Source organism: Idiotropiscis lumnitzeri, chromosome 3 (genome assembly GCF_059441095.1).
Source record: "Idiotropiscis lumnitzeri isolate Australia: NSW breed Sydney's pygmy pipehorse chromosome 3, RoL_Ilum_1.0, whole genome shotgun sequence".
Lineage (NCBI taxonomy): Eukaryota > Metazoa > Chordata > Actinopteri > Syngnathiformes > Syngnathidae > Idiotropiscis > Idiotropiscis lumnitzeri.
The window spans coordinates 25,332,687-25,352,164 of NC_142393.1; the positions used below are offsets into that span (position 1 = coordinate 25,332,687).

General features: G+C 41.1%; 1 protein-coding gene across 2 annotated transcripts in view; it reads right to left on the reverse strand.

The window, feature by feature from the left end:
• The window catches only part of pcbp4 (poly(rC) binding protein 4), a 51,555-nt gene that overhangs the window by 1,734 nt on the left and 30,343 nt on the right, over positions 1–19,478 (reverse strand). For both annotated transcript variants that reach the window (XM_088292303.1, XM_088292302.1), the window contains exons 6-13: positions 16,674–16,805; positions 14,422–14,550; positions 13,049–13,123; positions 11,892–11,963; positions 9,294–9,335; positions 9,138–9,213; positions 7,605–7,654; positions 1,257–1,426 (exon numbers count right to left, since the gene is read on the reverse strand). In XM_088292303.1, the coding sequence (XP_088148429.1) occupies positions 1,257–1,426; positions 7,605–7,654; positions 9,138–9,213; positions 9,294–9,335; positions 11,892–11,963; positions 13,049–13,123; positions 14,422–14,550; positions 16,674–16,805 (746 nt within the window). The remainder of the gene's footprint in view (positions 1–1,256; positions 1,427–7,604; positions 7,655–9,137; positions 9,214–9,293; positions 9,336–11,891; positions 11,964–13,048; positions 13,124–14,421; positions 14,551–16,673; positions 16,806–19,478) is intronic.

A 19,478-nucleotide genomic window follows, 5' to 3' on the forward strand; every position in this document is an offset into this window, starting at 1 on the left:
AGGGGGCAGTATAAGACAGACAGACGGATATACAGTCACGCACAGGAGGCTCAGCTCCTCTCTCCGATACCCAGTATGGCAGTAAAATAAAATTAGCTGTACTTTGCAGAGGATCAAGAATATATGCCTGTTCATATCGTTATATGGTGTCTACATGTGATGCAGAACTGCTCGTGTTCAAATGTCCTTTGTTTAAAGGGTAACAGCACCATCATATACATTCGAATTGTTAGTCCGTGTGCTTGTGGAGTTTTCCATTGTCGACCAGAATCCACGGAGTGGAGGTTACGTTGTTACTTTAAATAGAAGAGAAGACAGTTTGAACTGACTTGAGTTCTGACAAGCAAATTATACCCAACAAATAAAAAGATCAGAGATGTTTTCTCCATTTTTTTTTTTTTTTTTTTACGTTTTGAATTATAACCAGGCATATGGGTAGGCGGGCTGTTGATCTTGGCAGATTACACACAGTGCGTGCATTTCAAGCTGAGGGAATGCTCATGATTTGTTTTTTCTCTCAATCAAAGTGGCAAAGTGGGAGAGAGGCGTGTGAGAGTGCCAACTTCACCCCATCAGTGTTCATTAGTTGGTCGGGAAATTGGAGGAAAATGCATTTATAATACTGGTGAACACGCGAGCACACACAACACGCGCGTGCACAGCATGCCTTGTGGTATTGAAGGCTTTTATTGAAGTGCCAAATGCTTTTTTTTTTTTTTTTTTTTACTTTTTTGTTTCCTACAAGACAAAAAAAAAGAAAGCCAACCTCATTTTCATTACAGTCATCTGGAGTCTCAAAAGTTTTATCAGGTGAAGATATTTCAGCATGAATAAGAAATAATTATAAATAATATTAGATAAAAATATTAGATTTTTTTTCATGTTTAAATGTGATGGGTTTCATGTTTTAATGTAATGAGCTACTCGTCTTAGCGTGCTCATTTTCAAGTCTTAACGTCATAAGTTTGACTTTGACGGTGGGGGTCATAAGTCTACAGAACACGTGATCTTATTTAAAGTCATTATTTGACAAACTGGAAAACTGAGTCATATGCATGTGAGCGCCATTCTAAATATTTCATTGCGTCGAAACACAGCTCCACGCTTTTGTTCTTTCCCTGGGGGTCAATTACCAACCTTGCAAGAACGTAGATCATTATCACTTATGACTACAGCATGACCTTTGACCCTTTTAAAGGGATGCATTTTCCCCCAGGCTTACCCTGTGATTCATACAATCACACGCTGGCCCTTACCAGGAGGTAATGAGGTACTGGGCCAAGTTGATGCTCACTGGGGTTCCTGTAATAGTGACATGGCGGTCACTTGTCCCGTCCAGTTGGCTGCCAATCTTGATCTGGGCCCCGGACACCTGCCTAATCTCGTTGATCTTTGTCCCCTGACGGCCAATGATGGAGCCGATCAGCTGAGAGAAAAGAGAGCGATGGTGAAACAGAGCGCTTGTTTGATGCAAAGAAGGATAACTTGGTAGCTAGATGACGGGGGAAGATTGGCATTAGTGTTATCAAAACGATCTCATTTTCCATTGGGTCGGCATGAAAATTGTAAGAAATACAATATGAATAAAAGGAAAATAGCAGTCTATAATATTGTGCTTTATAAAGACATACAGTAATAACATGAATAGAATGTAAAGAATTAATTATTGAAATGCAGTTCCAATTACATGGCCACCAGGGTGCAGTATGATATTACAAGCATGGAGACAAACCAAGAGTTTTTCAACTCGGTAAGCATAACTGCTCATGAATATTGATTTATTGCCTTTCATTGTTTGCACTAATCAAAAGGGTCATAACTAGGGCCTGATCGATTAATCGAGTGGGCAATTTAATACATTTTTAGGTTAGAGTTGAGTTGGGAATATTTTTTTTTCTTGCCAATTTTTAACAATTTTTTTTTACACATTACAATATAGACAAAGATGATGACATACAACATTGGGACAGAAAGAAATTGGGAAAAAAAATCTGCAGAATCTTCTCTGTGTTGTTAGTTATGACAAATACTAAATAAATACTAAAGGACAAGTTAATATAAAAGGGTAAACTGTTATGCCTGTAGTTCATTTATTTGTTGGTGTAAGTGTTAAGGGACCAAAAAGTTATTTCAGTTGTAGTATTTCTTTTCAATTACTCAGTCAATTAATCGTTAATCGCACTTTTTTTTTTTGACAATTATGGGTATCGACCTAAAAAAACATTGTGGTTAGTCCCTAACTATAACACTGCACCACTGATGGTACTTGCGAGCCCATCTATGGAGTTTTCTATTGTCAGATAACATTAAGCTAAACTGACATTATTAAGGTTTATTAAGCTTAGCTTTGGGGTTCCTTTAAATATGTTAAAAATGTTTTACCATATATTTAGTTTGATGACAGCAGACTTCTACTATCGGCGGCATTAAAGAGTTTGAAGACTCTTTTTTTTTTTTTTTTTAATATCTGTCAAATGCTCATGCTTGTTGTGAAGTCTGTGGAGTTGCACTCATTGCCACGATACAGCGCTCCTATCTCAAATCTGTTGAACGACGGCTCGTATTTTCAAAAACTTGAATTGGGTCAGTTGTATTAAGGCACCACTGATTGTTGGTCCACAAAGATCTCTCAAAATGTCCCAAATACATACAGTATGGCACGTGTGTCTGTAGTGGACAACAAGACTGATGACGATTAATCCAACAAATCCCAGCTGAAAACAATAGTCATAAATCAAATTGGCAGACAGAAGGAAAACCACTTCAAGTATTGCAATAACATTGTTTGTCCTCAAGTGAATTGCTCATCCATCCATCCATCATGCGTGTCAAAAGCATTTTTTTTTACTCTTCTGGGACCTGGCTTAATTGCCTTTGAGTGTGCACGGGTGAAAGAGAAGACAGAAGGCACATTTGCCTCTCATTAATCTGAGTGGCTAAAAGGTTATTGATTTCTCCGAGTGGCGGCGACTTCCCAAACAAATCACTTCCAAAACCAACGCCAGTGAGACGCATCTCCACACTAATGGACAACATGATGGAAAAAAACAACTCAAATATCTATTAGACGTTTCCCCTCAGCCGAAGAAGACAGCTGGAAACTGGAATTGTGTCGACTTCCAGAATACACGTGCGCATGTGCCACGTTTCACCCAAAGTGGAGCCCGGCTTACTACCAACAATAGACATTCGACAGCGGGTGTGTATCAGCTCAAGTGCAGGGTGCCAGAGCTCCGTGGCAGATATATAGCAGGATGGGGGGTTGCGGCACAGACAGTGATGGAGCACTTGTAGTATGTGTGTGTGTTGGCAGCTTAGCGGCGGCTGACGCATAGGCCGAAATACACAAACACACGCGCCGCCCATGCCGCGCTCGTTCCTGCATTTGGCATTCCTTTCGAGAGAGGTAAGCAGGCTGTCGGGCAAAGTCAGATTTGTCACACAGCAGTCCGCTCGCTCTGTCTGTCGGGCTATTCTCGGCTCGGGAGGGTGAGGGGACACAGAGCATAGGGTGCCTAAAAAGAGTCACTCTGCAGACAATGGCCAGCGCAGAGCCCAAATCACAGATAACACCTCCACCCACTCAGGCTCGCAATCTTCTCTGGCCTTTCACGACAGCTGTCAATAGACGCCAGCTGTCACCAAGTCTGGTGCAATGACAGTGGCATTCTTTGGAAAAGCACAAGAGCGGGGCAACACACACTCAGAGTGGCCCTCAGTTCATTCTTGAATAGCATTTATTTATCTTGTGATATTGTAGCATAGTTTTAAGTTGTAATACCGATGTTCACTAGTAGATGGCAAACATTGCTCACGGTTCATCCAAATCCCAAGACTGTAGTCGTGTCAGAGAAGAAGAGAGAGGGTCGATCAAGAAAATGTTTCTCAGCTAAAGCAGAAAGTAGATTAAATGACCATTGAGTTGGAATGCAAGACTCTGGCTAGTTTGCTTAAGACACTATTAGCCATGAAAGAAGTCGGCCCTACAACACTGATCTCAACGAAGACAAACAGCGACTTTTTTGTCATCTCCCAAGAACCGTTGTCAGTTCGTTTGAAGTGCATGAGGACTGGTAACTAATTTTGTTTCCTCCAGAAATATTCAACTCTTAATGGTGTTACAAATTCATCTGACGGCTGAGAGAAGTGTCTGTCGTGACAGATGGCGCACTCACCATGCAGTGGAACACATTGGCGATGAACTTTACTGCCCTAAACTGCACCGTGTTCACACAGCAGGCCGATTCATTTGAGGATTTTGAGGAGTGGATCTTTTAGATGATGCATTTGAGCATTCATATATATTCAAGTACTGCATTTATTCGATACAATAAAAGTGACATATGCACTTACATCATTTTGTCCTTATTTAAAACGGCACTTTTGTCATGCATCTGGTTAGGGAGCGTGTAGTCCGACGTACTCCCACACTAAGCGCTGACGAGAAACTGTTGAAGTTTCCCAGCCCTGCTCTCGAGTGTCCACAACGCTCGCTGTAAGCGTATTGTTGCTGTATACAGTGTGTCATCCACTTCCTGCTGAGTTAGTCATTGGAGGGGATGCAGGAAGAAGGATGCGATGGCGGCATTCACAGCCGTTTCTCTTCTGGCAAAATCTTTGCAGTGCTTAAGTACGCTATCCTGTTCACCGTGTGTAAGCACTTTCTCAGTGCATCAGTGTTCATTGCACGGAGCAAATTGTGCGTGATGGGAGTGCTGGTGAGGGGGCACGGGGGCTTGATCCTCTCTTCTGGAACAATGGGAGCTTACAGCTGTTCCTGTCACATAGAGAACGGCTATCGCTCATTCCACTGCCGCATTTTATCGCTCACTGTGGAGGTTTGTTCAAGGATAGAATAAAACAAAACAAAACAACCTTCAGAGTATTTTAGATATGTGGCTGAAGGTCTGAAAGCTGGAAACTGTACCCTGCACACTAGTGCAACCTGGAGTCATCAATCTTGAGCTTGTTTTTCCGCTGCTGCTTTAGACAGTGAGCAAAATGAGTTTTTCTTTGCAAACACGTGGAAGGTTCAAAAGATGTCAGGCTAGAATTTACAGGGATTTTTTTCAAAGGGAAACTGTAGGTAGCAATCCGTTTAATTTGTTCCATGATCACTATGCCGCTTAGAAGAGAACAAACAGAGATAGATTCCCTCGTACCTGCATATTCCTGAACCATATTTGGTTACTTGAGTTTAATGTGTGTGTAAAGTGAAAATAAATATCTTCAAATGTTGATACGCAACAGCTTAGCACAGTGTTGCCAACAACCTTTCCCAGTTTGAATGTTTATAATACAGCATTGCCTTGAATGGCAAGTCATCAAGTTTTTCAAGGTAAAAGCTGTCCTGGCGGCCAGTTTTAATTCTTCTTCTTTTTTTGTTTTTTTTGCTTTGACTTGCCCAAGCAAACATTCAATACTAAGCAAGTGTTATATTGTAGTAGTGTAGGTAGCATATCTTTTACGCATATCTCAACTGAAACGGTGCTGCAAAATGGAGACCAGGGGTCCTCAATCCTGTTCCTCGAGAATTGGCAGGACACCGGCCCTTCAGGGACGGGATGTAGACAGGCCATATAACAATACTCCCAGATATATACTGCATGATCTATCCTTTGCAAAGAATGACTAATATTACTGGCATACTGAAAAGCCGAGGGAGCAACGGAGACTCCAGGAAAATATATCCACGTCTGTTTTATACTGGCCCCAGGTGGCATACCAGAATGAGCAGTGCGTGTGACAAACACCGTCATTCTTTTTAATTTATATATAATAGTCGATCAACTCGGTTGTGTCTAGCTTGGTCGGCGCAAAAATGTACGCCTCAAAACTATCAATGATTCTAAAATGTATTTGCGATGCCCGGAGCCAATGTTTTGTATTTCCACGACATACTCTTCTGACAGCAGAATGATTTATTGATTATGTACAAGGAGTTGTTTCTGTCTTCAAAAATATCCAATGAAAGTTTTATGACGTTACAGGAAGCAGAGCTGGGTTGGCTCAGATACGGGAACACGGGGGACGTAAACGCGTGACTTCCAGGCTGTCGCTGGATGGCCCGGTCAATGTTGTGCCTCTGTAGTAATGCGAAGGCTAAAAAAGTCTTTTTTACTCATTAGGTCATATAATATAAAATGTCATCGCTAATTCAAACACACCATAATAATTGAGTTTGAAAATGATGCGAGTTAAAGTTTCTCAGCTCAGCATCGCTTGCTCCAAAGCGCATCGACATGGCTAAGCAGTGATTACGTTTGAGAGTAACTTGATGCGATTATTGTGGGAAATGAGTAAGAAAAATAAATAAGGAGCAGGCGAGCGTGACAGTCGCTGCTGGATCTTTTTTTTTTAAATAAGTCGCCGGGTCCGCTGTCAGCCATTAATAGCCACGAGAAACACTTCCTGTTGTGAGCCTGACTTACATGAAAAGCAATATTCAAATGTTTACTTTGAAGTGAGCATTGTGTTCAAATTTCACGTTTGGCAAAGCCAAGTGTCGTAAGTACTGGCGCTCCTCTCACTGGGTGAAAATAAAAGTTAGTCGTGGGGCAATTCCTTGAGTCGTTGGATGCAACAATAAATTCCCAAAAAACAGCACTCATAGAAATATAATTACATTCACTGATAAAAATATAGAATATAAAATAATTTAATTTAATTTGTCTTGGAGCAAAATAATAATGATGATCCACATAATTTCTCCCATTCAACCAGGTAAAAACAAAACGACTAGAATCGTAAAAGAATTTCAAAAAAAAATCCTCTGTAACCTTCATTGCCAACCAACAGAAAAATGGCAACAAATTCTACTTGGTTGAGTTGTAATTTGGACCCAAATGCAAATAATCCCTAATCCTTCACTTAAAACTATCCCCAATGACCTCCCAGTTTGCATCTGCTAAAAAGTAAACTCTTACCCTTTGAAGCTACTTATTTTTGACCCAATTTCCAAAGACTTATTTCCTCCGTGAGATGGAGCCAGCTCGCGGCAGAGGAAAGTCAGAGAAAGATGCGGCAACACAATGTTGGGTTTGATCCTTTCATGGGATTAAGACAAATGTAAAGAAACCAAGCAGAAACCAACCTCCTTTAATCTTTTCTCAACATTTTGTCACCATGATTATGCTTTTCTTCTCACAGTGGATATTGCGGCAGGTTAGGATCGGATATTTTTCAAACATTTATTTTTCTGAATAAATTATCATGGAAGTGAATCAAAGGGCTGTGATCTGTGCACTCAGATTGGCTAACCAAAGAGGGAAAGGGTGTTGGTCTGCTCCCTTATTGGCTGTTTTGACAGCAGACAGCTTCTAAGTAGGTCAGGGAACATGAGAGGATTTACACGGCACTCGCGGGAGCCACTGGAAGACACTGCAATGCAGCTCAGACAATCACGCAAAAGGATCCGTATCAGCTCAAATGCCTTCAACCTTGGGTTAGGCTAAGGTTAAAATCATCAGCATCATTTGCAAGGGGCCTTGCATCTCGTTTAAAGTCACACCAATCAGCAGGGAGTAGTGGAGTAGGAGTTGGGGCCAAATTGGAAGTAATAATAAGAAGACAAATAAAAAAAAAAAAAGAAAAGGTTTGCTTACATCATTGGGAATAAGCAGCTCCTGAGATGTCTGAGCGTTTGCTTCCATCCCTGATGAGAGAATGCACAAGAATCAACTCAACAATGCCGGCACACATGGTAATTATTCAGAATTCATACTGGAGGTGCCATATTTAATCGATTAATTGAATATCAAACGAATCGCCAACTTTGTTGATATTCAATTAATCATTGCTTTTTCTGCTTTAAAATTTTCCAAATCCTCAGGTGCCAACATTCCAATATTTTGCAGTTCTTCATGAAGGTAGACTGACCGTCTTGGTGTTTAATCAAAATAAAAAAAGAAAATAATCGTCACAACAATCCATAACAAAATAATAATTCTTCAGTGATTGTGTGAATAACTTGACGTGTAGTTAAGACTGAAAAGAATGCATCATTACTCGAGAAGTAGGGCTCGCTTTCAAAAAGAGTACATCACTCCATCTCATCTGATATTGCTTCATTGTGGCTCATTTGGTTTTTGTGATTTATAAAAGAGTACCAAATAAGCAACAATAACAGAAAAAAAATATTCAGAAATTCATTTGAATGCAAAATGCCTGTTTTTTTTTTTTTAGCAGATTATTCCATCAATCAATGAAAGAAAGAATAGATTCTAAAAATCTTAAATAGTGACAGGCCTAATTTGTACAACAAGGAATAAAATAACTGAAATAAGGATGATCATTGAAATAGCTCTGCAACAATTCACTGCTTAATTGACAACCAATCCTTCCACATATCCATTTTACATAACCGCTTTGCCTAGGATCGACTATTAAATAATAAATAAACACTATTTTGACAAACGCTTGATTGTTCATAGCGATTGTTCAACTTAAAATTGTCCAAATCCTCTGATATAATTCTCTCAATGGTAACTATTCAGATTTCGTAGTCCTACTTGAAAGCAGATGGATTATGTTTGTGATTAACCAAAATAAGATATTTGCAAAGATCTGATTTTACTTTGAAAAACAACACTCAACATTGTTGCCTATTTTCTGACCACATCAGTATCTAAATCCTAATCAGTTTTTGAAAAATGTAATAGTCACCTCAATCTATTACAAAAATAATGGTCAGTTACAAATAATAAACAACTTCTAATTGGCATGCAGTTGAACTTGAAGCAGCCTCAGACGTGAATATCAAACCTTCCCTTCTCATGAATCAGTAGCCAAGAAGTAGCTCTCAGTTCCTCAACAACTTCAATAATCTGATCATAAACAGTAAAAAATGATTTTGCAATAAAATGCCACGCAAAATCAATTTGTGTCTGATTATACAATTAGTCGATAGAATATGACTGACTGTAAAAATGTTTATGTGTCACTTCAGGCCTACAATGCAATAAGATTCATTTAATTGTATCATTGCATTGTTTTAACGCCGATGCAGTTTGTAAAATCCCATCAAACTGTTTCTCTGTAAGGTTCGGTGGAGATTCCCACTGAAATGTTTCCTTGTGTGTCTGGATGCAGTTTTGAAAGCTAAAGATACAGTTGCTAGGCGATGCTGCGGTCCATACCCGGGATGATCGTCGAAGCGGGCTGGGCCACCGGATTGAGGCTTTGCTGCATGGACAGTTGATGGAGTTTGGCCAACTGCAAATCGAGTACAAAGAGCATTATAATGTGCACCGCTTAACGGTAGTTTCTACTCAGCGGATTGTATATCCACTCACCTCCGAGTGTGGAATGCCATATTGGTTTTGCAAAGTGTAGGCCTGCAACAGAGCATCATCCTGCATTAAATAGATTGCAGCAATAAAAGGCAGCAGGCGGGCAATGGCTGCGCACTCTCTTACTGGAAGAGCCTCACCGCACCAATCGCAACAATTTTGTTTTTTCCGACCTGAGATTTTGCAACCTTTTGATTACATTTCCGTGAGACACTTCAAACCGCGAAATACATTTAGAAGCTTCTCATTCCACCGCCAGCGCCGTCGCGTTGTACTTCACTCGCTTTCGTCGAGCTTTATTTAACTGCCATCTTTGAAGGATTTTGCTTGTCATGTTCAAAGTCGCTCGTCTGGTCGTGGAGCTGTACATATGAAAAGGTGCAGTCGTGTGGAATTCAATACACGCTGGGCTTTAGCTCGCATGATTTATTTTATTGTCGTTGCATGGGAGGAGAGTCTAAACTATTTTTCTACCTTTATAGCTTACTGCATCCTAAAGTTTGGCCAATGTGGCGCACTTAGAGTGTCAGAAAATGCCAATCAATTCATATCTTTTTAAATCTGTCAGTCAAGTTTTGATATAAAACAAATGTTTGGATCGTCAACACAACATTGGAGTTTATCATGATAACATGGCAGCCTCTGTACAACACGCAATTGACATTTTGGCCACTTGTGAAGTAAAATGATGAGATGTTTGAACTATACAGGATTTGAAAAAATAGAGAAAAAGAGAAAAATAATGTAATTAATTACATTATAATCCATTTCAGCTTCTGAAAAAGAAAAAAAAAATCAGATTTTTTTTTTAAAGAGGGAAAAGGTACTCTATAAGATTATATTTGATAAAAACGCACAGTAATGATATGTATGTGTACTGACAGCAGTCACAGTCATAAATTCTTTATCCTCTGCGAAGAATGACAAATGTTAGTGCCGTACTGATGAGCTAAGAGGAGCAAATTCTATATTTCTGTCTAATGCTGCCCCCGTTGACCAACGTGGGCAGACTATAAAGAGCAGCAGAATTGCATTTAAAAACAGTTGAATTCTTATTTTATTTGATTGAATCGATTGTTAGTAGCGTTATTTTCTCATTAAAATAAAACCTTATGACAATCTGGCATTTTTTTGGGGGGAAGGCTGTAACAGATTGTTGGCATTACCATTCATTTCAATGGATAACGGTGACTTGTGCTACGAGTGTTTTGAGACCCCACTGAACTCGTATCTCAAGGCGCCACAGCAAACAACTTAAATTATTTCTTGTGCATGTCTTCATGGACACCATTGTCATTTATGGTAAGTCATGCAACGTAAAGCCGCAAAAGCGAACTCGGTGTTGTCCTGTTCCATCTCTCAGCCCCCAGCTGGCCCCTCCCCGCTCTGCTGTGTAATTAGTGAGGCTGGTGTCTATGCAGGCCTGCATCAATATATTTCTGGTCAGAGCAGACAGCACTCAGCTTAACTCAATTCCGCCTGACGCCAGCAGTCTGCCCGCTATCAAGAGTCCATCCGTGGCCATAAAGTGGAGATAAGAGCCGGCCCTTCAAATGCATCATTCATGCTGCCTTTATACTCGAAAGTACCAAACAACGACAAGTTGTACAGCAAGACGCTTGTTCTTTAACGCACTACAGTTACTCCTGTTACTTTTGTCACTTAATGACATTTTAGATTAACCTTGTCCTTATCCATCTATTATTGCGTGCACAATCTATTTGCTTTGGTTGCACGAAGCATTCCGTCACATGACTGATACACCAATGACAGCAATGATTTCACCAATTGAATGGAGTCAAGCAGTCACATGACAACAACTGCCTGGTGAACCGATACTATTTCACAAATGTAAACAGCCATCCAGCCATCCTCATTTGGGTCGAAAGAAAGTTCATTTTGGACTATTTGATCTGCAAAAATTGGCTGATTACAACACAAGGACAAGGTTAATGATGCAAACATCCTCCCCACAAAGATTTGACCAAAAAGATTGATTTTTCTCTCTACATTAAAGATAAATTCTAAAGGACAAAGTATTATTAAACAGTCAAATGGTCAGCCTATAACAAAATACTTATTTAATTATTTTAAATCTATATTATGGGTCAATCCACACGTGTGTGCTTTTTTTTTTATGTTTAAACAAATGATTGTCCATTCTAAAGCGCAGAAAATGTCTTGCTAAATTTGACAATGCAATATTAATGGTCAAACAACATTTGAGGGGTCTCCTAAAAATTGATGATTTGGGCAGTACAAGCATTTTGCCCAATGCCCGTAGTTTGCAACTACCGTAGAATAGGCGAATTTCCCTGTGAGTAGCATGAGTAGCAAGGCTGGACTTTAAAAAAAAAAAAAAAAAAGTGGTGGCATCACGTTTCAGAAGGGTTTATAGCTCTTATGAGAGGCTGGAACAATAGCTACAGCTTCCACTCAGCTGTTGTTTTTAATGCCACATGCCAGAGGATGGACCGTTTAAATTTGGACTCGCCACCCGAGCTCCTACGCAGCCCCCCAACTTTTGGAGACGTGGGCTTATTTGTCGAGGGAGATTGTTTGATACTGAAACAACAAGAATTATTCTTAGACTTGACGTACCTGCTGCAGGTCAAGGCCACCCTGGGTGACTGAGTACAGAGGGTGGGGTGTGAAATCGGATGCTTCGAACACCTTGAAATACATGAGGGAAAGGGAGAAAATTCATTACCATTAATCGTCATTCTTCTTTATATCGTGCGTCACCCCAAAAAAACCTTACTCCAAATAGATAGATGTCGGGCGGGTGCAATTTTACTCGGCCTGTATCAAATTTGGTGGATTCCTGGAGCAGATTTTTTAACGCACCTAACAGGCTTATAAGCAATGACTCACCCTCAGAGCCTTCCTCTCTCTTCTCCATTCTCCCCCCAACTAGTAATACAAACATCAATTATCACTGCACGGCCGTTATTAAAGCCATCTCTCACTGACCTCCCGGGTTTAATTCGAAAGCCTATTATGAGGGATATGGCAAACATAACACCATTCCATAAAGCGAAGAACCGCGTCAAAACTGCTGACAGCTATGCCGAGTATCTGCACGTTGCTGTGGCCCGACTCCCGAGGAGACGGCAGGTCTCCGGTCTCACTTGCTAATCTTGTGACTCACTTCATGTAATGGGAGGGTGGGTGTATGCGCCTTCCCAAAACAAGCTTCCGTACACACACACACGCAAATACTGCATTCCCGCAAAGGTGCGCCTTGCCCTCAGTGTTTACGTGCGGGTCATGGTGTCAAATAGCCAATTTTAATTAAATTCTGCGTTGGATTTTTACTGACAAATCATGGAGGGGGGGAATAGGAACCTTGTGTAAAATTGGTTTAAAACTGAAAACCATTAGCGCCTTGCTAATGTCAGAATCAATAAAAACTAGAAGTCCTGAGTGGATAAAGAATTATTGAAAATGCCCTATAAAGAGAATTCAGAGATTAATTTCTAAATATGTTATACATGTTTGAAGATCATTACTGAAAACTACTGAGCAGAACATTTTAACTTTCATGAGTTCTTGGTCGTGGTTTAAAAGGACTGGCCAGTGATGCACATCACAGCTGCTCCGGCCATGTGTCCAAAATTGTTGAAAGAAATAAACGCATCTTCTTCTTATTTGACGTAAAATCAACATTCCTGAACAGCTGAAGATAAAAAATATGGTCTCTTTCAAACAATTAAACACATCCGTCACATCCGGTCAGTGTCAGTGTTCCTACTCACCTGGTTGCCCGCGATGAGAAGGGCGGCTGGCGAAGGGCTCGGCCGATAAGGGATGGTGGCGCCCTTAGGGGGTGACTGAGAAGCCCAAAAAAGAGGAAGGTGTGTAAAGAAGTCAACCTTTAAGGTGAAGCTGCATGCAATCAGTGACGCTTCCGAACACGGCGGCCCCCGAGAGCCGATGTTGCACGCTGCGCTACATTAAAGCACAATAACAATTAATGATGTTCTAAACTGCTAATGAGCTTTTTGCCGGGTTCGTGTTTTTCTTTTGTTCAAATTGGTCATTCATTGAATAACAGGAGCTCTGCAGAGGATGATAGCTCTGAGCTTTCGTTGCCATCAGCCGCCGCGGTGGCGCCTTTGTGGGAAAATCAGGCATCCCCTCTCAGGGAGACGTTTTGAGATAAAAGTCTTCAAAGGCCAGCGAGAAAAGGAGTTTATACATTGCGCGCGACACGGTTTGATGTGGATATCTTATCAAGTGAACTGCAAAGTTGATGACTCTGTTTTTGTGTGTGGGGGTTGGGCTTAAAAATATGTGGAGCATCTTTTCTACTGGAGCAGTCACAGCCAATTCTTTGTATAATTTTGCATAATTTAAATCTCAGAGCCCAAAGCAAGAAGCTGCTAGTACTGAATCCCAATGTAGCTTGCTTTGAAGAGAGCCCCTGCAAACTGGATCAAACTAGCAATTAGTCACTCAGGTCCAGCTGTAACACCGAAACAAAAAGGACTTGTGCACTCCCATGAAGGCACAGGAGGGAAACTGTGCTTGGGGTTGTTTTTTTTCTTATCTCCTCTCCCGTTTCCTCAAGAGAGCTGTTGAGCTGGCGTCTAAAGGTGGACAGACTTTGCTGTGGGCCACTTTCTTTGCTGTCTTGTGCAGTGTCACACTCCCAAGCTCTCACATGAGCAGAGAACCTTTTGACTCCTGATGACTCTCACCGCATTTGCATAACACGCTACACTTTGTAGTGATTTTCAAAAGTGTCCGTGGGCTTTGAAAACGATCAATGTGATTTGGAGGATCACGTCAGATGAAGATTATTATTGATAAAAATCGATTCATTTAAAAAAAAAAAATGCCGAATGTGAATCAAACACACAAATTACTGGCAGTTGGGCAGCCAAGAGTCGCATTATAAGATGAAAATTATAGACTGTTATAAAATAGATGAATCCATCCATCCATTATCTAAATCGCTTCTTCAATTTCATGTCAATTGTAAATGTAGGTGAGTGTTTATGATAGTGAGACGGATTGTTTTTTTCTTTCACTGTTTACTCAGAAGGAGCTCCCTCTCCTCAAACCCCCCCACCCCCCTCCCTCTCCTCAAACAGGTAAACCGTCAAACACAAGAGATGAGTCGTACCTCCAGGATGACCGCACAGATGAGTTTGACACACTGGATTACAGAGTCCTGATTCCCAGATATCGTCACTCCTCGCTCAGTGGAGTTGGGCAGCAAATCCCCCGCCACTTGTATCTGAGCTCCGGTGCTCTGCAAATGATACGGGTGAAGATTAAGGTTGATGGGACAAGTTGCAATTACACGACCCCAACTTCTCCAGCGTGCGGCACTGGGAGCCTGATGACCTTCCACATTGGTGATAAAGGAGACTGAGCAAGTTACAGAATGTTGAGGCAAGTGAAGCACAATGACGCACTTTTAATGACGCTGCTGCTGAGGCAAAGACTATAAATTTATCATGCAGCTGATGTCACGATCAGACTGTGAGTTGTTTAAAAAAAAAAAAGCACTGCTGCAGAGTACTGCGGAAAATTTTGCAAGGCACTGCCAGGTTCTTAAACGTCCTTGGCAATTGATGTATTAATTAAATCCCAAAGGTTCACGTGGACCTCAAATGTTGCCACATGTTAAACCTCCTGACTCATAAAGTGCTTCATTGAATTGTGAATCTCTATTATCCTATTAGTGTATTGTCTTACATTCCCGTGTTAGTGGTTGCAATGATCTGAGGCTCTAATGAGGCACCCTCCAAAGAGGAGATCAAAGACTAATTCTTCCATCATGATTATATTTGCTTATTTTATCGACAATCTTGCAGGCTTTTTGATTTGACTCTTTTTAGCCGTGGTATTTATAAATTCCCATGACTTAGTCCCCCAACGCGCTGGCTTTGGTTCACAGTCGGACGGGCAAACCTTGAAACATCCCATATTCCCCTGAGGGTGAAAACTTGACTCAGCCAGTGTCATCATCAGTTCAAAATGTTATGTTGAACACTTTCCTTAATACCTTGAAAACTAATGACCTTCCCATCAGCGTCAGTTGAACTTTACACTAATTAGGGATGGTTAGCATGCTATTGTGAACACGGGGATATGTGTTGCGCAACCATACGAGAGCGAGAGAGAGCATTGCCATTCTGCGTATATGGATCATGACGTGACAATAGCTTAAGGTCCATCCATCTATTTTCCACATTATACCGACCGCTTGTCCTCATTAGGGACTTGAGTGAGCTGGAGCTTCCCAGCTGACTTTAAAGGGCCTATCTCATTGCCCGCGACTGCCGCGGCGACTGCAACCGTTGCTACGACTCAGGGGACCAAAATATTTTGCCTTCTCACCACGCAACATCTCATAGAGACCAATTTGCCGAAAGGTCGCAACGACATTTTGGTGACGTGGTGGAGATGCCGCAGCCGAGTGAAGGTGTTTCGATTATTATACCAAGCCAGAGTGGGCTCAGTCACGTTATCGCATGGACGTTGATGCGAAGTACTGCAGATATTTTTGCGATGTCTCCTTAGTCTCCAGATGGTCTCTGAGATTTTGCAGAGATGTTGCAAAAATCAACACTCCAGAATTAGTCTCTGCAACATCTCCGAGACCAGATGGAGAATTGAAAATGTCTCCAAAAGGTTTCTGAAAAACTTTTTTTTGCCGCAACTCCCGGGTGAGCCCGCTAGTCTCCAGGAGACGACACGGAGACGAAGACTCGAGTTGCCGTCACGTCGCCGACTAGTCTGCAACTATTTTCCAGGCCGGTGAGCTCGGCCCTTAAGGACTTGGATGCTCGCCAGTCACTCACAGAGAACATCGACAAACAATCATTCCAAGTTGCTCATATTCAGACGTATGCGCAACTTAGAGGCTTCTTTTAACCTAAGAAACGCGTGTTTGGAATGTGGGACGAGGCTGGAATACCCGAAGAAAAAAGACGCTAAGCAAAGGGAGAAGATGAGTGAAGACCTCAAAGTTGAATTTTTCTGCTCCATTTTCATGACTGAGTGATTCTGATCAGGACACTATATATCTACACTATATTGATAAAGATCCATGTGCAACACTATCATAGCGCAATGCGCCATACGCCAACAGGCCACAACATTGTGACACAATGCACATTCTAAAGCGAGCTGCCTTCGTAGACAGTTATTTTTGCTTACATTTACATGAAACAAAACCGATTTAATAAACATATTGTTCAATTAGTGCCTCGCTGACAATGACTTTTTTTTTTACCCCACTTGGATTGAATTGGGTCGTGTAATAACATTTGCTTCAATGCGATGCGGTTGATTTGGGACTTGTACAGGAGCATATCCATTTGTATTGCTCAGCTCGATCGTTCTATCGACTGGGAGGATGCCTACCTCTCTGATCTCCTTTATCTTTGCCCCTCCTTTGCCAATAAGAGAGCCACACTGGCTGGCGGGGATGACCAGCCGCAGGGTGACTGGTGGCTTGGAGCTGATGGTGCCGTTGGCCACCAACGCTGTCAGGTCCTGTCAGAGATACGCAGCAACAGTCAGCAGGATGAAGAGAAGAGAAGAGGAGAGAAGCAAGCACAAGAGAGCCAGCCCGGGGGGAAAAATGAAAGACAGCTGGGCATCCAGGGAGGAACGTGTAGGGGGAGATAAAACCACTCAAGGTTAATACGTGACTTTGAATCTAGATCATTTTATTGGTCATGTTGGGCTTTGCTCGTATTTGAGTACGTTTTTCACAAGATGTGTCACACACAAAATTCATGCATCACAGTTGATGTTTAAAGACATGTTCACCACTTTGACCAATCAATTCACAACACAGCAGAGATCAGTGTCCACTATTTGCAACAGTTGCAAATATAGATTTTGAATTTTAAAAGAATTGTTCAGTATTTGCTCAACTGCTGCTTGTGAATTCACCACCACCATACAGCGCTCATATCTCAAATCTGTGCTCACAAGGCAAAAAAATCGTCAAGAGTATTGAGAAAACTTGTAAGTTAGGTTACTCCTATCTCAAGGCACCACTATATTGAGAATGTGAGTGACTGAGAATCAAAAAAGGAATCTAATGATTTAACATTTGCACATGTGAAGTTCTCCTCCACTGCTTTATAATCCAGACAGAATGGATGTATTAAAACTGTACTTGTGTATATAAAGATGCATCAGAAAGCAATATAACCGTGACGTTCGTCAGATTGCTAACTTGGCATTAAAGCGCAAAGCAGTAGCAAATGATGCTTCTACAAAACTAATCAGAACCTTCCCCACAAAGTGTCAAAATGTCACATCATATCAGAAGCGTCAAAGTGAGAGGAGTTTCAAAAGGAGTTGTTTTCCCACTTCATCACCATCCAAGTTGAAATTATCCTTGGAAGGTTAAATGAAGAATCAGTGTTTAAGGAGCGTGCCTTCAGTTGCGACGTCTCGCACACACGCAGTTTGATGCCAGTCGAGAGCAATCAAGCTCTCAACTGCCATCGAAGCAAAAGAACCACAACCACTCCAAATCAAATTCTCACTTTCAATGTGTGGAAAAGATCACAACCTATCTGCGTACGCAAAGAGTTTGCGTTTCTCAGCGTTTTTAAGGATCGCTAACTAATGTATCGTTTTTGGGAGCCGATATCATCATAATCATTCATGAAACAGGTCAGAACCATCTTGAGGTTTTTTCCCCCCCCCCAACAAAGCCTGCAAACATCATGAGTGGGCGGAGACGGTGCTTATAATTAATGAGAAGAGCAACTCCGTCAACCTTTGAAATGTAAATACCCTCTGCCGTCTCACTTTCACTCATCAAGGTGCAGCTAATGTGCAACAACGTGAAATGTGCGTGAGGGCCGTCTGGCAATGAAACTAGTTTGTCTCGTGGATGCGTAACCTCGAGAGATTGGATCTCTTAAAAGCAACTTGAAAATCATTTCCCAACGGCTGAACTTTAAGGCTGAAAAATGCAGCTTATGATGTGGTTCTTTGCATCTATTTTTAGCCTCTCCGACAAGGCGCTCTGACGTCGCCTCTTGTTACAAAAACGGCACACGGCTTGTCTGAACGGTCACAAGACTTTGTAGATTTGATCTAAAAATATGAAGCAAATAATAATAACTTGAACCATGGCAACACGTTCCGTGCGCATCAGAGTTGGAGAGAAATCAAATCTAAATATTTTGTTTCTGCACCTAAGCGTATTTTTCCAGTGCCCGTGATCTTTCTACTCTTACTCCCTACAATATCTGCACTTCCTACTCCTTCTAAAATGCATTTTTTTTTTTTATTTATTTATTTTTTTAATCACAGTATGTTTTTTTTGTTGTGCTCATACAGGACCTGTTTTCAGTTTAATCCTGATTGTCTTGTCAGAATTTAGCTTGCAGCTGCTTCCGGTAATTCTTTTTTCTAGTATTTTGCAAGTTCATAAAAGAGGAAAATTATTTAGTGTTCAGTTAATTTTTTGCATTGTGCCAAGTTATCAAAATTGGTGCCAATAAACATTATTATTTGCTTTTTACTTTGTAGTTAAGAACATTTAAGATTATGGACCTTGTTTAAAAAAACAAAAAAAACAAAAGTACTTAAAGAGGCAATTTGTGTGTTTTAAAAAAAACTAAAAATTAAAGAAAATTAGATTATTCAGAAACCCCACGTCGGGGAAAATCAGTCAACAAAGGAGACGAAAGAGTGATTGACAAGTTGACATTCATTTTCTGTGAACCTGCGGCCTCGACTTTTTCAGTTGGGCTTCAGGAACGTTGCTGAAACAATGGTGGAATATCCACCTCCAGTTAGCAACAAAAATATAAAGGAAGGAATTGGACAGATCCAGAGACAAAACAAGGGTGAAGATTGGTGCTGCATTTAGTGGGAGTGGCCATGACCAGCTGAGTGAATTCAGAACAAATGCAGTATTAGCTACATCTATGCTCAACAGGCAAGTTTATTGATACATTTCCCAAATTAAAACCTTACGCGAACGCTAACATTCAGTGCTCTACTGTTGTAGATCCAGAGTTTCATATCGGCACAAGGCGTCTCTTTCTCATGTATCTATACTTTACTTCAGGCGAGTGTGATTAAATTTCCCACCTCTTCACAACACACACTCACACGCACACACAACTGTTGCAGGGTTTAATCCCTGCAGCGTGTTGTGTTGCGGGCAGCCCTGATAACAAAAGATTATAT